Genomic DNA, 17,482 nt, shown 5'->3' with positions numbered 1-17,482 from the left:
ATTTCAACATACACCCTCACAGATGGCCTCGTGGGGAGATTATTAAATCATTTCTGTGCTTCTATGACTTCAGAATCACGTGAACGCGAGTTTATCGAGTCTCTCGCAACTATCACAATCCTTGCAGCCAACGGGGAAGGCAGTGCCGGTATCCGGCCCCGTGTCCATGGATGCGCGCGGGTCTGTCCACTACCCGCCGTCTCAATATGTCGGAATGGTGGCGAACGCTATTCCCCCGATTCCCGCAAATCAGCTCGCGGTCTCGTCGAGCGGTGGTACAACGCACACAACAAATACTCTTACTAGTCTCGTTTTTCCCAAAACTTGGAGCAAGTGAGTATCCGTCCCAATCTTCCCTCATGGCCTCCGTTGTCCTCCCGATCGCGTTTCGCCTTCGATTCGCAACAGCTGGTGCTCCCGTTTCTTCGTATACTAAATTCATATATATAAAAAATTCACACGCGTTTTCCAGTTGCCCGTCTCCTGTTGCCGCCATCACGTCTACGACGACGAATCGACCAGGAGTTGTCGAATCAGCAACGAACCCAAGTCTAGCGGCGACATCGACAGCGACTTCAATGGCTACGGTGACGACGAGCAGCGCGTCGAAAACAGTGCCTCAGCAATTGAGCTATCCTCCAGGGGCGCATCCCTCTGCTCCGGCTTCCGGGCAGTATCCCAATGCGGGTGGACTCGGTTTGAATCCTTCGGGGGCAGCACAACCTGGCGGTCCTTTCCCCGACCAGTTGTTGCAGCCAAGTAAGCATTCAATACAACCAAGTAAGAAGTTTCGTCATTTTTCCCTCGGTCCCCCCGATTGCCGCCTCTCGCCGTCGCCGTTCACAGACTAAATGGTTCTCCGATTGCAGATGCGGATCTCCTACGGCGTGAACTAGATGCGCGTTTCATTGCAAGCCAGGATCGATCAATTGCGATACCGCCTCCACCTTATATGCGTGGAGATCATAGTCATCCGACGCAAACGCCTCTGCCGTCATCCTTCCTCCAACACCTGGTGCCTGGTCAACCACCACCGCCGTCGTTGTTCGATCCCAAATACGCAGCAAAACTGGATCCTGTGGCCGCGTTGAAATACCCCGGCTCGATACCGGGACTCCCACCGGGAGCGTCTCCTTATCCCCCTCACGTTGGTCCTCCAATCATCAATCATGCGAATACGCCAACGTCAAGTACACCTTTCACGTCGATCAACCCGACGTCGAGCACGAGCCTAGCTGCCAAGGTAGGAATAGAGCTGCTCGACACTCAACATACAGCATTCGTCTTTGTGCATAACTATCGATGGACAATCTTCGAAGATGAAACATGTCTGGTCGATTTTCAGATGCAGCCATTCCAGAAATCCAAATCAAACGTGAGTATCAATTATTAGTGTGTGACAAACCGACCGATCCGCCTAATGTGTACGGAAACGAGTCTGATTTCTCTGAGCGCGAAGCTGAACTTCCCGATTTCCGACAGAAAACCGGGAAATGGTGTGCCATGCACGTGCGGATCGCGTGGGAGATCTACAATCATCAGCAGAAGAACGGACAAGCCACTTCGCAGTTGTCGAACGCACCGTCTGTCGCTTCGAAAGGTTTCATCCAAGGACCACCACCCAACCAGGGTCGATTGTCCTCTTCGAGTGATCATACGCCCAAGCAGGAAGCCGTGACGAAAAATCGGCCAGGCTCCTCGACGAGTTCCGTGAGCCAATCGCCTAGCTCAACTCCCACGACGCGTGATCCCCCGGGAGTTTTCCCTAATCTCATGCCGCCCGGTGGTCACGGTAAGTATTCCTGCTCTTTTCCTGCATTAGTTGTTGAGAACGCTGAGACGACGTACATATGTGGTTCCGAAAAAGTCGGACTAAGTCTCCCCGCTTCCTCCAGGTCTGCCTCGACATCCATCGGGACCGCCAAACACTAGCCCCGCCGCCATATCCGGCGGTAATTCTGCCTACCCGCCGTACCCATTCTTGAGCAATTTGGCTCTACCTCCCGGACTGCCAACTTCAGTCAACCAGCGGACCTCGTCTGTCATCACATCATCGGCATCGATGAAACATCATGCGCAGTCGCAGCACGGGCATCCAGCATTGTCCCCCTCCCCGAAAGTGTCGCAAAGTTCTCCTTTCACGTCTACCTCGAGAGGTTTCCCTCCGGCTACACCTTTCCCGGGCGCACCCCCCTTCGGAGCAATGCCACCTCCGCCTCCTCATGGACTCGGTGCGTATTCACATCCGGGAACTCATCGTCTGCTCGCAGTATCCCTTTAAAACGATCATTCAGCACCGAGAGCCAGAAAAACTGCCGCGTTGACGGTAATGAATTTATTTGTCCTTCTAGGCTTTCCTGGTGCCCCCGGTAGCAGCTCAATGCTTCAGGGCAGAGAGGCACTCTCAATGGATCCATATCGACCTCAAATGGATCAATATCGATTGGGTCTCCGTCCCCTTGCCCCCTACGGCGCGCTCGGACACCATCCCTCGGCACCTGGTCTTGGACTGCCTCCCGGGATGGTTCAGGGCTGGGGTGGCTTGAAAGCCGAAGCAGAAAAAGAAGATCGGGAGCGGAAGGAAAAAGAACATTTGGAAAGGTTCGTTTTCTCGCCTCTCTACCCCTACCTCGAGCGAGTCCGATCAATAGGCTCGATCGGGGCGCCTCGCATCTCGAGTACGATCATGCTCATTATATTTTCCATTCGCAGTCAGAAGAAAGCTCACGAGGAGATCAAGCAGCGAGAACGAGATCGCGTATATCAGCTCCAAAGAGAGCAACATCAGCAACAGCAGCAGCAAATCCATCAGCAGATCCATCAGCAACAACAACAGCAGCAGCAGCAAATCCATCAGCAACAACAACAGCAGCAGCTTCATCATCAACAACAGCTCCATCAGCAACAGCAGCAGGCACAGCTGCAACAGCAACAACAGATACATCATCATCATCATCAACAGCAGATACATCAGCAGCAACAGCTGCATCAACAGCAGCAGCAACAACATCACCAACAGCAACAACAGCAGCAGCAGCAGCAATTGCATCAGCAACAGCAGCAGCAGCTGCATCAACAACAGCTACATCACCACCTGCAGCAACAACAACATATGATTCAGCAACACGTGCAGCAGCAGCAGCAGCAACAGCAACAACAACAACAACAGGCGCAGCAGCAGCAACCGCAGCATGTGTTGCACATGATGGATGGCATATTACGCAATGGTGACGCTCGGCATCTGCATAATCGCACCCCAATGAAGAACGGGCATCCAGAAAAAGCCGCAACAAGAGAGCGCGAGCCCCGTGTGAAGGAAGAACCCGAACAGCAGAGTAGCCACAAAGCATCAGCGAAACCCGCCGATGACCTGGCCATGCGTCTGAGCGCTGCTGCCTCAGGTTCAACCGGGGTCCTGATGGGCGCCCCGCATGCATTAGGTGTGTCGATGTGGCCCACGGCGCCCCCCATACCCGGTGATTATTACCGTGCGATGATGATGCTCGGTCATCCACCCGGCGGCGATAGACTGCGACCGGAAGACATTGAGAAGATCCAGGCTTACGAGAGGGAATTCGAGCGCAGTAAGCTGCTGTCTGGGATCGCTGGTCCGCCAAACCCGCCTTTCATGCCTCCGCCGGGTGGACATCCATTCCTGCCGGGATTGGGAACACCTCAAGGACTACCCGGTTTGCGCCATAAATTAGGTGTGGGCGGTCCAGGTCTGCCCGGAATGCCGATGGGTGTCGGACCCGGTGTGGGAGTCCCACCACCGCTGATTCCGAGCGCGCCTGGCGCGCCCCCTGGTCATATGCACAAACTCTCCTCGATGATGCCTGATAAACCAATGAGATGAGGACCGACTCACAATTCAGCCTGGACTGCGTCCGAAGTGAGAGACTGCGAATCGCGATCCGACGATGTTTGACGGCAGAAGGGACGGAAAAAGGGCGAGCAGGGGTCCCGGCGTCGTAGACAACGAGGCGATGCTGAGATACAGGTGTACGTGAGAGGTGAATGATTCTAGTGAAATCTACGCGTGATCCGCTTCGAGACCGGTCGAAGTCCTAGACCAGAAGTCGCTTCCCCCAGCGAATCGTTGATGGAGAGCAAATGACGTCTGGCCATGATAACAAGGCATGGTGGCTGAGCTCTATAGTCTGTGGTGACGGAGGTGGAATCGGCTCCTATTCCTCGGGAGAATTGAATAACCATCTGCAATACGGATGTTTTGTCTACCGATCGAAAAACGCAGCACTTCCTCTGATAACTCGAATTCGAAGCTCCATGCCTTTTCTTCTTTCTAGCCCGGGAGTTACTTGCGAGGTATTACGCGCTGCCTTAAAGGGCCTGTATTCGATACGCCTCCTTTGAACGGAAGCTTTCGTTGGGATCTTCTTGAAATTTCCTCTGATGTATCACAGGGGCCCACCCTTCCTGGTGACCTTCCTGTGGAGCTCTCGATGAACCAAGATTGTCCATCCGTCCACCACTGAATAATCAATATCGCAAGCGATGCGAATGACCTCACGGAGCTCAGAGACTCGTGTGCCTTTTTTGTGGCCATACGGCGCTCGCCCACCTGGATTGGTAGAGCAATATCCATCAGAGTGCTCCGGCTAATCAACATGAATGGGAGGACGATCATCATTCTTATGAGAGCGATACGACGATGGGGGGCAAGATCCAATATATGGATCATTGGTCCATGTGTATATGAAGTATATCTATTGGATGATCAGGCCACAGAGGGCCATGTAGACGCCTCTGAACAGAAGCGTGGTGAAGCTTGATTTCAACTCAATAATGAATGTAACTTTAGCCTAATTACGAAAATAACTATCGACGGGACGTGATCGACGAGGCGTCCGGTGGCCTGAGTGTATTGTGGAATGTGGGAATCGGGTGTAGATAGGTGCGAATTACCGTATTGTGATATTGGTACGTGTGGTCTAGTGAATCTTTCTGCAGGAGAAGAGACTTTATCGATCAGCCTTAACTGAACAAGCAAACGAATCGAACGAAAAAATGGATGAATAAATGTATTGATGAATGAACAGATTGATGGTCGACTCGGAAAGGGGGAATCTGTTTCGAGGAATTCGAGCTGCTAAATTCATCGAGAACCTGAATGGCGGAGCCGGAGGGCTCACCCGGAATTATCGCTCGTTGTCTTATGACAGCTGAAATTTGCCCATACCGAAATCGCTTCGCCAATCATCCTTATTTGATCGATTAGGCGATATATCGATCAATCGAATCAGAATCATCCTGCAGATTTCTATGAGTAAAACTCGGCTGTCCAAGAGAGCTCGATACAAACGATACCTTCTCCGAGATGTCGATCGAATGTATAAAGTGTATGAAAATGTTTCGGTGAATATTATGAATTATGACTGGCAATCTGAACTGACACAGCGGCTGGAGTCACGATAACTACAACAACTTTTATAACAACATTCTTAGTGGAATTATTTTTTTCAACGTATTTTTTTCATCTATGGAAGCTCTGTCAGTCGAGGTGGATTTTTTCTCTCAATGGAATTGACGCGCGCTCCGCCGTATAGAGATGTACAGTATATACACTATCTTAACTATCTTATTATTACATTACTAAGGAGTCAGAAGGGATCGAGAATAAAATTGGAGGATTTGCGCCTCCGCGGCGCGGTTATTGTTAAACGAAGAGGAATTACCCTTGTCGTCTTCTTGATATGCAGGAACCTTCTGCGCCGTCTATGGGACTTCCCGGGAATCAGAAAGCTATCGCTGTCAGTCCACATGATGCAGGTCGCTGAACACATCTTTCGGCTCGTCGCGTCCGTACGATGGAAGTTTCGTAGGATATTTTCGGGAGCCAACGAAAAGATGGCATCGACATTCTGGATTCTGTGACTGTACGGGTGACTTTTCAGAACAGCGGCTATTTCTCTTGCGCTCCCGGAACCACATTTCCGTTTCTTTGCTGCTCTCGTCAGGCCACGGGCACCAATTTCCGCTTTGGGAATAACTGAAGAGAGTGTCGCGGGAAGGGCCGCGGAGTTTCTCCCCAACGACGGGACGCTGGAAGAACATGGTGGCCATTTGTCGTATTTTTCAGGTTTCCTCGAACGCTCCGCGAGAAATCGCCGGCACGAAGGTGTGGAGGTAGCTGTGATGAGGAACATTCTATGGTTTCCTCGATGCTTTCCAATCCGTTTTGAGCCTGTGCTATCTCAAGGTAACAGCGACGAGAGAGGACGAGTGCGGGCCCTGGTCCCATTTCAATGGAAAATTCCTTCCCGTTACCGTGTAAATCACCGAGACGGGTAGGTAAGTTTTATACTTCAACGGGTCTCTAGTTGAGCTGAGTCGAATCGGAGAGGACGACTCCTGGCATGAGTCGATCCGGGGTAGTCGAAAATAACTTTATTCGAGTTTCTACTCACGGAATTTGTCGCGGCTTGTGCGAGTTCTGAGCGAAAACAAAAGTAACGCCGAAGTGCCAAATTTTCTTCAAAGCCATATCTACCGTGAAATGATTTTTTGACGAATGATGGTGCCAGAGCGATAAATCAGACGAGACATCAGCGTCGTCGGGAGGCGGTCGCACTTGGATATTATTTACGCATCGCGAGCATTTAATTTGGCTATGTGTACTGGAGTGGAGCTCGTGTTCATCGAGTCTGAACAAGTCTCGGAGATCCGCCGTAGAGAAGTGTCGCTCCGCTTGTGCGCTCGAATCGACGACCACCGACGAGAGTATTGTTTTGTGAGTTTGTCGCTGGAAGATTTTCTCTTCTATCGAACCTGGAAGGATGTCATCGATTTCAGAGGATCGAACTTCGCCGCTGCGGAATCCTGAAGAACCCTACCGATCTGACAATTAGTAACGTATGGCATCTCATGGAAAACTCGCCTGTCGAGATGAGTCGGTACACGTAGCATGGCTTGCGCTGACCGTCTCTCCACACTCTGGCCATCGCTTGCTGATCGCTTGCCGGATTCCAATCCGGATCGAACATGACGAGTCTGTTGGCCCCTATGATGTTCAGACCGCAGCCACCCGCCTTGCTGCTCAATAGAAACACCTACGGAAGGTCAGCGAGTTAGACACTGATTGATTTGTTGATTTACTGGTTGAATGCCCACTCTCCCTCTTCCATTCTCTAGCTGACCTCTCGACCCCTTTCCCCACCGGAGGCCAACGCTTGCGAGGAAAAGGGCATTTCAATTTTCACCACACTTGCCATTTCGGAGGAGTTTACGTCGTTGAATTGGGTCACGAGTTTGTCCCTCTTCTTCGAAGACATTGTTCCATCTAATCGGAAGTATCCATAACCGCGCATCCTGCACAGCTGCTCGAAGAGCTCCATCGTTTGTGTATAGTTCGACACTAAGACGACCTGTGGAATTTTGTCCTTAAGGGGTATCACCGGATCCTGCAGACTACGCGGGTACATATGCATCTATCTATTCTGGTGAAAGAAAGCCAAGACGCAGGATTTCGCCGGAGCGGATTTACCTTGTCGTTCGAGGTCGCTTTGATGGCGGCGAGGAGACCGTCCAGAATGTGAAACTTTCCCGACTGGGATGGATCAAACTTCTCGGAGGCAGCTCTCGATTCCTCCGCGAGCGACGGGTGGTTGCAAATTTTCTTCAGAGTCGTTATGGCCGCCAAGGCAGTACAATCTTTCTGATCGTACGACTTACTGAAGTCTTTGTAAGCCTTCTTCTGTGCGTCGGTGAGATTACAACAAACGACGAGTTCGTGTTTGATGGGCAAATACTGTGATAGGAGAGCGTTCGTTCGCCGTATCAGGCAACGATTCACGATTCCGACTAACTCGTCGAGCTTTTCCTGTCCCTTGGATCTCTGATCCGCTGTCGAATCGGCTTCACGGGATCGCAGAATGGGATTCTCGAACTTTTTCCGGAACTCGGCGCCCGTGCCGAGTATCCCGTTATTCACAAAATGCACGAGCGAGAAGTACTCCAGCAGATCATTCTGAATTGGCGTTCCCGAAAGCAAGAGACGTCTGGGAGTCTTGAGTTCGTTCAGCGATCGGTACGTCTGATTATCCGAGTTCTTGAGTCGATGGCCTTCGTCACATACGATCAGCCCAACGCTTGAGGAGTCGCGGAGAGCAGCGATGTGTAAGCGAAGTGTCTCGTAACTGAGGATCAGGATGGGAACGCATCGATTGCTCAAAAAACCGGCAATATCATCATCTACTGATTTTCCTGATCCGCCTTCGAGAGTCACGTAACGAGCCCGATCCCCCAACCATTTCTTCAACTCGTTCGCCCAATTCTTCACTAGACTAGATGGAGTGACGATAAGCGCTTTACTCACAGTCGGTTTCCCGTACGTCGGCCCCTGCCTAACGAGTGACCAGATAACGGTTATGGTTTGTAGGGTTTTCCCCAATCCCATTTCGTCCGCCATTATGCAGCCGTAGCTACCTTCGATTTGAGCTCCGGTCAAGCAATCATACATGAACTTCACTCCTTCTCTTTGATGCGGTCTGAGTACACGTGTAAGGTTCGGATCTACGACCACATGCACAATCTCCTTCGGTTGACCAGGCTTCGGCGAAAACAGCACTAATGCGTTCTCTTCGAATGGATCGTGTAAGGGTCGCGGTCCCACCGGTTTTCGACGCCCCAAGGTTTTCGTCGACGCCGAAGTGACGAAGTTTTTCAGGGGCACTCTGAAAGGCCTCGCGAGGAGATCACGGATGAATTTCTCATGATCTGAAACAGGATTCTCCGCCTCATTCTCCTGTTCGGCTTCCCGACTCGAGGTTCGACGCTTTTTTGCATCGGGGGTTGAAGTCGACCGCCGACTGGGTGCTAGGGAGCGCCGCATGATTCGCGATCTGTCACTACGATTCTTGTCTAGTGGAGGCAATTTCCTAGAATTGCTGAGCCACCATCAGAAGCCTCGGCTCATTCCAACTGTGCGTTCGGCACCTCACACCAGCCGTGCTCGAGTCAGAATAAGATAATCGAGTCGAGGATATCTACTCTGCCAGCGCGCTCGACCCGAAACTTCTGTCACAGAATCTCGGCGAGCGTGAAATATTCGACCCTTCACTCATTCTTCGCTGTCCGGTTGGGAAGTTCAGTTCTATCTAGGCCAGCCTTCCGAGCGCTTTGTAATCGCTCGCGCACATTTTCATCACCACAACAACAGCGATGGCCACGCACAATCTGAATTTCACTGAACATCAACGCATCAGTGGCTCGCTCCTGAATCAGCTGGCCGACAGAGTCGAGCGAAAAAGCGCGCGCGCCTCCAGGGCGCGTCTGCTGCCAGTGATTCCGCTTGGTGTTAGTATGGAGCCGGGCGCTGCGCCACGCTCGGACCAGACCGAGTGGCGTGTACAGGATTCAGTCCACAAAGCTGGCGCAAGATCGAATCCCAGAACATCCAGCTCTGGACTGCTTCAAGGCATCCAGTCCAGAAATATCCCTGACATGCGTGCCTTGCTCTCAGAATCGGCCACATTCTCGATTAGAGCTCGATATGAATGTCTAGCCCGAGCCGGAGATCTTCGAGTTTAGAGATTCGAGCTGATGATATTCAAGTGCTCAATTCTACGAGCTCCCGACAATCCAACTTAAGAATGTTTTATCGTGTCGACGATCCGACTCGGATTCCAGCATTCGACTCAGGGTGAAATCTCGATCGCTCTGCTACTGGATCGGTTCTCAGCTCGAAAGGAGCCTGTGCCGAGTCCAGCTCAGCGTCTCCTCTCAGTTTGTCAGACCCTCGGGGATGAAGAATTTCCGTCCCCGATTCGTCGTTTCGGGTTCCGAGCTTGTTTCCCCCGATGGATAACGGGATTAATGTGATCGCATCGCGAACGAAGAGTACTTCTATGACGAGGGGGCGCACCTCAAGAATGGCTGATGGCGGACCGACCCAAACTTGCGTGGCATCGTCGTCGATCTTCGCGAAAATTATTCCGTCCGACCAGGGAGAAAAGGGAGTTGATAGGAACGCTTGGGTTCATAGTGAACGAGACACCAGACCCAGGAGGACAGTATCGCCCGAATCAGGGTTATGGCCCGAAATCTCAGACATAGTGGTCGCTACGGGAACTCACGGGATTGGGAGCCGCGGCACGGCCCGGAGGCTTCGAGAAATATCGGGACGCGCCTCGAAGAATGTGACCCGCAGTCCATTCCTTCAGGTCGCGCCCCAGAGGTGTCCGATCCATGGTCTGGGGCTTATGCATGGGGTCGGATCGACAAGTGAAGGAATTTAGGCTAAGCTCGATCGTGGTAATACAGGCATCCGTTTCCAGTGGCGAATGCGAATCATATATGAGGGTAATTCATGAAAGGGAAAAGGATGACTGCCCTGTATCACCCGGATTCGTCGGGGCCTCTGGTTTCGGCAATCAGAAGAACTCAGTCTCGGGGCCTACGGACCGAGGGACTGAGTACCATGAAGAAGCGGGGGCAGCAACAAATTTCTCAGTCGTCATGCTTGTCATCGTCATCTTGCTAATAGTAGTAGCGGGAAGGAGCGTGTGGGCGCGGCGGAGTTTTTCGTCGCAAACTCGAACCCGCGGAGATGCCTGCCGTCACGAAAACACTAGATACGCTGATTAGCTTGACGACCGAGCGAATAACGGAACGACGCAGTGGTTGGCAGCTGTCGTTCTTGTCGCTGATACTTTCTAATGGAGGCCAGCTCTGACTGCTCACTCCAGTCGCTCGCGGTCTCTTTGCGGAAGTGCGATTTTCCGCCTTTGGTGGGCTCCAACCCAGCCACCGCAGACTTGTCGCATCGTGGGTTCGGCTACTTCCGCGCCGCAGCCTAATGGCCGATCTAGCGAGTGATAGAAGAGCTTCGCTGGTACAGATGCATGTCGAAAGGCGCTCTTCGCTGTGAGTCATCATGGCGGGTCATTCCATGCATGTACACAGGGCGTGGGATCTCAGAAAACTTCAGTCTGTCTCCTTTTCTGAGCAGTCTCCTCGGCCTCGGAGCCGGGGCAACATCCGTCCGGATATATCCCGCAAATGAGCAACGTCTGCCGTGAGAATCGATTGTCCTGGCTCATGCGGGAAATTGGGCGGACCTCTCATGGCACGCTGTCGGTAGATCCGAACCCTCCTGCCCTCTGACCGAGAAAGGGAACTGCAGAGCCTGCGTTGTTCCTCGGCTGGAGAATTACTCATCCGATGAAGTTCCGCCCCGACTCTTCTTCGATAGTTCCGAAGCTCGTCCTTGTGGGCTTGGCATGCCGAGAGGAGACGAAAAGAATCTAGATACTCGGAGCCTGAAGTTCCCTACGCTCGACGCCATGCAGCACTTGGCATTTCGAAGGCTCGTTTAACTCTGTACTCGGAACGGATCGCAGCCGGTAACCCATCCTCCTGTTTGCGGTACGACTCTGCGCGGAGTTTGCGCCCTCTGGCTTGATGGGTTGCGAGATCATGGGCAGAGAATGGAGTGCCTTGGTCGCTCATTTCTGAATCATGTATTCGCCTGACGAGAGCCGCTGATCAGTTCTATCAGCACAGAGAGAATCGTAAATCCCGACAAGTTATGGAGATGCAGGAAGAGCTCCACTGTGAGCAGAGGAAACCGTGATAAGTCTCTTTCCATCGAGAGAAAATCGGCTCACACGAAGCCCCGTACCAACAGCGCCGCAGGCCAAGCTGAGGAGCCAGGCACCGGATAAGCTTAGCGATGACCTATGACCAATGCATGGATTGAGCGAGCGCATGGCGATCAGAATTTTTCTCTTCCAGAACGTTCGAGCTAGAGCCGATGCTTGGTCGGGGGCATCCGTTAGAAAGCATTCGAGTGCAAGTCAGAATCATAGATCTTTCAACCGCTCTCCATGAGTGTCTCGCAACTAATAAGATGTCTCAACGGCGTGCTTGGAATGGATCCCTCCAACTCCCGAAGTCGAGGAAATCTCCGAGGAACTTCAGGGAAGCGCGGTGAGGGTCAACTACTCAGATGGCAGACGGGAGCGGCAACTTCCAAATACAATACGAAAACAACACTGCAATCGGAATCGGACTCCTTGTAGAACGAGGCGTAGATCAAAGGACCGGGCCTAGAGAACTTGTACGGAGCAGGGAAGAGCTCTGGATTGACAGCTTTGCTCCGCTCGAGACATTCGCCCTCTAGTAGACTCTCCTAGCCTACCTCTGGTTCCTAAATTTCCTGCTGATTCTTTGAAGAATCACGTTCCCCTAGAGAATTCCTGCAAGCCGCCGGGAGACTTCTTTCCGGAGTTCAGATGGAATGTTACTATGAGATATTGCAAACTTCCTTCGGAGAAGGGGACATGGAATGCTCGCATTGTACACATCGAGCGATAATCCGCGACCCCTTGGAGAGTTTCGAATCGCCGCCTTGAGAGGAAAGCAAGGCCCGGAATGGAATCGGACACTGTTTCCCCGCAGAGACAGCTCGAACGAACTGAAGCCAGGGCAGTCTCTCAGGAAATCTAAGGGAGCGACGGCAGGGAGTTCCAAAGAATTTCACGACCTCCTGGAGAAGTTCGAGTTCCTCATTCGCTGAAGAACTGCAGCCGTGTGAAGCTAAACATTAGGTGGAAATTGACGGGTTCTCACGCTTACAATTTTTTCCGCGGGCTGCTCCTCAGACGGATGCCTGAAGTTTTTAGCGCGGACATTTATTCAGTATGAAGATGATTGTTGGAGGCTCCTCCGACCCTTTCAGTAATTAACGGCATGTTCGCATGAACGGATTTTGGCTCACCAGCACCCAAAAGTTCGTTCTTTTCCCCCAACCCAACACATTTCTCCGGATCGAGGGATTCTATCGCGAATATTATCAATTGGTGCTCCTCCTTCGAGCCGCTCACCACGCGGTCTTCGCTTCGCGAGTCAAGCTCGAGGTGAATTATGCTCAGACAGGACGCTCGCGGTTCCGCAGTCCCGCAGCTGGACGATGTTTTACTTTATAAATTTTGACTGACTGAAGACGCCTCCTGCACGCTTATCGATTGGAGAGCAGTGCTTGCCCCGGTTGACGCTACCGCGCGGATCCGCTTGAGCCGCGATCCTGCCTCCCGTCTCTGCTCTAGCGGGGATGTGGGACTCGGACAAAGGAGATTATCCGCTCGCTCGGCTTCCTTGTAGGCGAGAAATCGAGTTCGAATCTGATGGCGCTGCTGGGCTGCTTACGTAACAGTATAGCGAAGGAAATCCAGAATTCGCTCCTACAAATAGTGGGGCGACTCCCAGGACCACATGCCGTATGTGAGCTCGTTCAGGGGGCTCAGAATGCTCAAAAAGAGCGACCCAGCATAAATTACAGTTTCGAGAGGCGAGAAACTCCTCTGCTCCTTGAGCACTCTCGGAACAAGGAGATTCCATCGCCCTCATCGGAAAGGCTGTCCATCATCATATTTCCTGTGGCATTCTGGCTTTGCACTATCGTCTGTCATGGTCACTTCGCATCGACCCACCGCGAAGTGGACGATGACACCAAAACTCTGGACTCGGTGTTCGGTTCAATTTCGGAATCTCGGGGAGAACTTCCACGTTCCGGCCGAGGGAGCGGCGTGGCGGACAAATCTGAAATACGATTAGCTCGAAAGCCGACGCTCCGCATGCAGACGCCTAATTGCTAGAAGCGAGGGTTAAGTGCGCGGCCCTTAAGCTCTTTACAACCCTCTCGCCCATTCTCCATGCAGCGGTCTAGGAACTCTCTGCGCCACGAGCCGTGCGTATCGAGTGGGTTTTAGGCTAAAGAAAAGATTCTTGCTCCACCCAAACTTTGGTCGTGGCTCGCTCGGTGCTACGGAAACACCTATCCCTCTGTTGGCCGAGGATTCCCGATTCATTTTGCGTGGCGACAGCTTAGCAAATTCGCCTCCCGCGGGTCTCCCTAAATCTCACCGCGAGTTTGTTCATGCGGGGTTTAAGTTTAAAGAAAGTTCGAGCTCCGCGGCTTGGTTCGGGATTTCGGTTGCCTCTCTTATTTTACAGAAGATAAGCGCGGCTGCCTCGTGATTGCTCCGTCCAAACTTCTTCAAAAAAGAACCCCAGGAGAGCGGGAACTGGAGGGTCAACCCCTCTTCCCCCGCCGACAGAAATTTTCGGCTTCGTACTCCCCCGTATAGATTCTGGCTTCAGTCAGACCTTTTTTGTCAATCACTTATCGGAGAGGGATCCAAATTCAATCTCGTTCGATTGACGGAATGAGTCTTTTCTTGAGGGAAGGCACCATGAATCGCAGAATCAAGTGTCTTCTCTTTCTTCGATCAGTTGGATTCAGAGTACAGCGAGACAGGAATTATCCAATAGGGGTTTTGAAGGGAACTTTCCGAAAAAAGAAACCTGCGAACGCGTCTTGTGATCGCTTGTATCATATGCATATGAGCTCGCCAGGATGCACTGCTCCGTGAATTTCCAAAGACTCGACGAATCGAGTAAATGGATCAGCTCTTCTGTTTCCTCCCTTGTTCGCAAGTCGAGAACGACTTGCGGTGTTACAAGTTCCGCCAGGGAGGGGAGTCCGGCCGACGCTAGTGAGAGAGGGCAGCAACGAGCTTTACAATCATCGCATACAACGGCGGCTGTCACCGGAGCGGTGGTGCGAACCCGAGTCAGGAAACGACAAAAGGAAGGGGGAACAGGATGGATATTCAGTGAGGAGACGTTCCCGACTTGGAACGATTCCCGGAGCTGTACAAAAGCTTCGGATCATTTTTGTTCGTCGCAATCGAAGCTTGCTCTCAGATTCCTTATTTCCCGAGTGAACTCGTTCGAACTTTCCGCTCGATTCGAGCGGGACCAGCGCTCCTCTGGATCACAGGCGGTTTCTTGTAAGGAAGGAGCAATACTAAAGCTTTGGCAAATCTTAGAGAGCACCTTTTCGGCTCGGCCAAACGATCAATCACAAATTATTTATTCGTCGTGAAAGTCTCACTCGCGGTGTTCCTCTTCCCGCCCGACTGTGTGCTACAGGGTGGTTCGCTGCTGATGGACGCGCTTTGAACCCGAAGAACGATCCATCCCGCGAGCTTGGGACGTCTCTCGCGGATCATTCCGATACTTCAGATGAGAATGCCCAGGACCTGCTCGTAGGCCCCATCAAATTTCGGAATGGGCGTGATTTTCACGACGAGATTAGATGTTCGATGAGCCCGAGTCGCTCACATCAGGCTCGAACGTTCCCGATCACAAGTCTCGTCGCGTAAGAATTGCGAGTTTCCATCAATGTTTGATCAGATGCTATGTATCCGTATCGTTTTGCTCGGGACAGCATACAATCCTCCGAAATCCGTCTCGAATTCTCTACGTAAACGGTTTTCCTGACAATATTTCCAAATTGCAAGTATGATGGGGGACAGCCAATGGGAAAGGAGCGGATCCGTCCTCAGCGGGCGGAAGTTCGCTTTCACGAGTCCGCAGAGTGTCGTACTCAATGAAGAATCCGATTTGAGCGGGGATTCTTGGCGCGGCGCATCTCCGAGGCCTGCATGAGAGGAATGAGAATAACCATGCATTTGGTTGTCGCTCATATCTGATCGACATCAAAATAATAACCTAGTATAAGGGGCTCCGGTTTTTCCCAGAAAGGTGGAGAAAGCTCCATTACAAGCACCATATATAGAACGAATATGCTGGAAAATGATCCTCACAGCAGACGTCCGCTGCCATGACGGATAATCGCAGACGTTTCCCGCGAGGAGCCGCTGCTGCGATGAAGAACGTCTCGCCTTGTAGGATTTGCTTGCCCGCTCAGAGAGTTGCGGGGTATATGATTATTCCTAAATATGTTCGTTCCTGATGCTGAAGCATAGGGTTGCTCTATGGATTCTCACTTCTCAGGCCCATAGAGACTCTATCCCAGCCTCCGCCCCCCTCCCGGCTTCTCCCTACCGGGGAGAATTCCTCCCGTTCCGGCGAGGATTCCCCCCGTTCTGCACATACAGAGCAGAGGCTCATCTCCCGGAACGCTGAGAACGCGTGCGGAGGCAGGTAGAACGAAAATCTGTTTCCTATCGAGCATTTATTGTTAGCCATTCTTGCGCCCTGAGCCTCCGCATCTGCTCTCAACGACAGTTGATCTCCGCATAATCCACGGGATTCGTCCGAAAATCGATATAATGATGTGCCGCATAAAGTATCAGAGAGAGAAAATGAATTTGAAGTTTCACCCTCATCATCAGCGGGAAGGGTAGCCTCGGCAAGGGCCCACGCGAGAGTGGAGAGAACATCACTGAAGCCGCGTAATCGAGCACGTTGGAGTCCACGTTGAGAGCGAGAAGCGGATACACAGAGGATCCAGACCATCGCTGCCTCGATTTCATGGTTCCGATCGACAGAGCTCACCATACCGTCATGTGCATGGCAACGCGCTGATTCGGCCAGAGTCCAACCGCCGTGGCTCTGTCATCGGAGAGCAAAAAATCGCTCACAAATTATTTATTCCTCAATTTACGTATCCGTGTCAGGAAGAGCGCTCCGGTATCGCGAGTTCGTTTCTCCAAAGCTTAAGAAATGAGGAACTCCGTACTGCTCGAAATCTCCGCGGTGTTGTGCTTTGTCTACGTCGGATGCAATCAGGCTCAGTTCGTGACTCTGAACTCTGGCGAGTACGATAATGACGGACTCTCGCCCCACCTCTCCACGCAACAGTCAACGCAGAGACGTTTCGTTGCCGGCTGCAACCGTCAACCGAGTGGTGTCGTATCTGAGAAAACGGCCGGCAACGGAGGCTTCGCGATAAGGTTCAGTGGTAATCCTAAAAAATATGTGCCCCGCGAAGGATACACCGGTGAGTCTTGCAGACTTTCTTTAGGTACTGAATTCCGTGAGAGTCACGGGAACGGATTCGGTGGGCAGCGATCCGAATTCGCATCCCCCGATGATGTGTCAGGTGTCTGACGACTCGCAGCAAGAGCGTCCTAGCATCGTCGAAATTCGAATCAATTTCCCTCACAGCTCCCCACGGAATCCCCTCCGTTAATATGACAGCAATGTAACCCTTCCTTTTATTCAGTGCAGAGATTTCTCGGGGTTCGATCAATGCACCCGAGCCTCATTCTCGACCCGCTGTATTGGATCCTATAATCTGATTTTTGACATCTCGAGTGAAGATTTCCGGCCGTGTATCGAAATCGAAACCATGAAGCGGTATTCTTACACAATGGACTCGAGAATGTGAAGCTCCGAGACGGGGAGATAAGCCAGACGAGCAACAAGAATTACGAGTGGGGAGTAGCAGACTTATTTCTACTCCGAGTGAGTCGATAAGATAGATGTTTCCCGTTTCCTGCGATCGAATGGGCGAGCTGGAGGTTCGCGGACTGCAAACGGTACCCACAAGAATGATCGGTCTAAACACTTCTTCGCTCCGTATCTACGCAGCCGTCCTTGTCGATTGGGCGGGAATCATTCAAATGATACGAATCAGTTCACACTTCTTTGGGCATCCTTCCTGGTAGACATCCTTCGAGGAACAGAAGCGGGATGGGCCGAAGCACGA

General features: G+C 52.0%; 3 protein-coding genes across 3 annotated transcripts in view; 2 read left to right on the top strand and 1 right to left on the bottom strand.

Annotated features, from left to right (window-relative positions):
- Positions 1-214: 214 nt before the first annotated feature.
- On the top strand, positions 215-3,856 carry LOC108864522 (autism susceptibility gene 2 protein homolog). Its single transcript, XM_018640346.1, has 9 exons — positions 215-333; positions 473-759; positions 870-1,243; positions 1,346-1,375; positions 1,483-1,792; positions 1,896-2,231; positions 2,352-2,601; positions 2,713-2,758; positions 3,266-3,856. The coding sequence occupies exons 1-9, from the start codon at positions 215-217 to the stop codon at positions 3,854-3,856; spliced, it is 2,343 nt and encodes a 780-aa protein (XP_018495862.1).
- Positions 3,857-6,424: 2,568 nt separating this feature from the next.
- okr (DNA repair and recombination protein RAD54-like okr) lies at positions 6,425-8,851 on the bottom strand. The gene is made up of 4 exons (XM_003745445.1): positions 7,505-8,851; positions 7,230-7,385; positions 6,899-7,070; positions 6,425-6,789 (listed from the first exon to the last, which is right to left on the bottom strand). The coding sequence occupies exons 1-4, from the start codon at positions 8,849-8,851 to the stop codon at positions 6,425-6,427; spliced, it is 2,040 nt and encodes a 679-aa protein (XP_003745493.1).
- A 7,684-nt stretch (positions 8,852-16,535) lies between these two features.
- LOC100905541 (spondin-1-like) overlaps positions 16,536-17,482 on the top strand; it is a 47,500-nt gene continuing 46,553 nt past the window's right edge. Inside the window, exon 1 of the mRNA XM_018640345.1 lies at positions 16,536-16,771. The gene's annotated coding sequence lies outside the window, so the exon portion shown is untranslated. The remainder of the gene's footprint in view (positions 16,772-17,482) is intronic.

This window comes from Galendromus occidentalis, unplaced genomic scaffold (genome assembly GCF_000255335.2).
Source record: "Galendromus occidentalis unplaced genomic scaffold, Mocc_1.1 scf7180000077483, whole genome shotgun sequence".
NCBI classification, from domain to species: Eukaryota; Metazoa; Arthropoda; class Arachnida; order Mesostigmata; family Phytoseiidae; genus Galendromus; species Galendromus occidentalis.
This window is presented reverse-complemented; position numbering and strand designations above follow the sequence as displayed.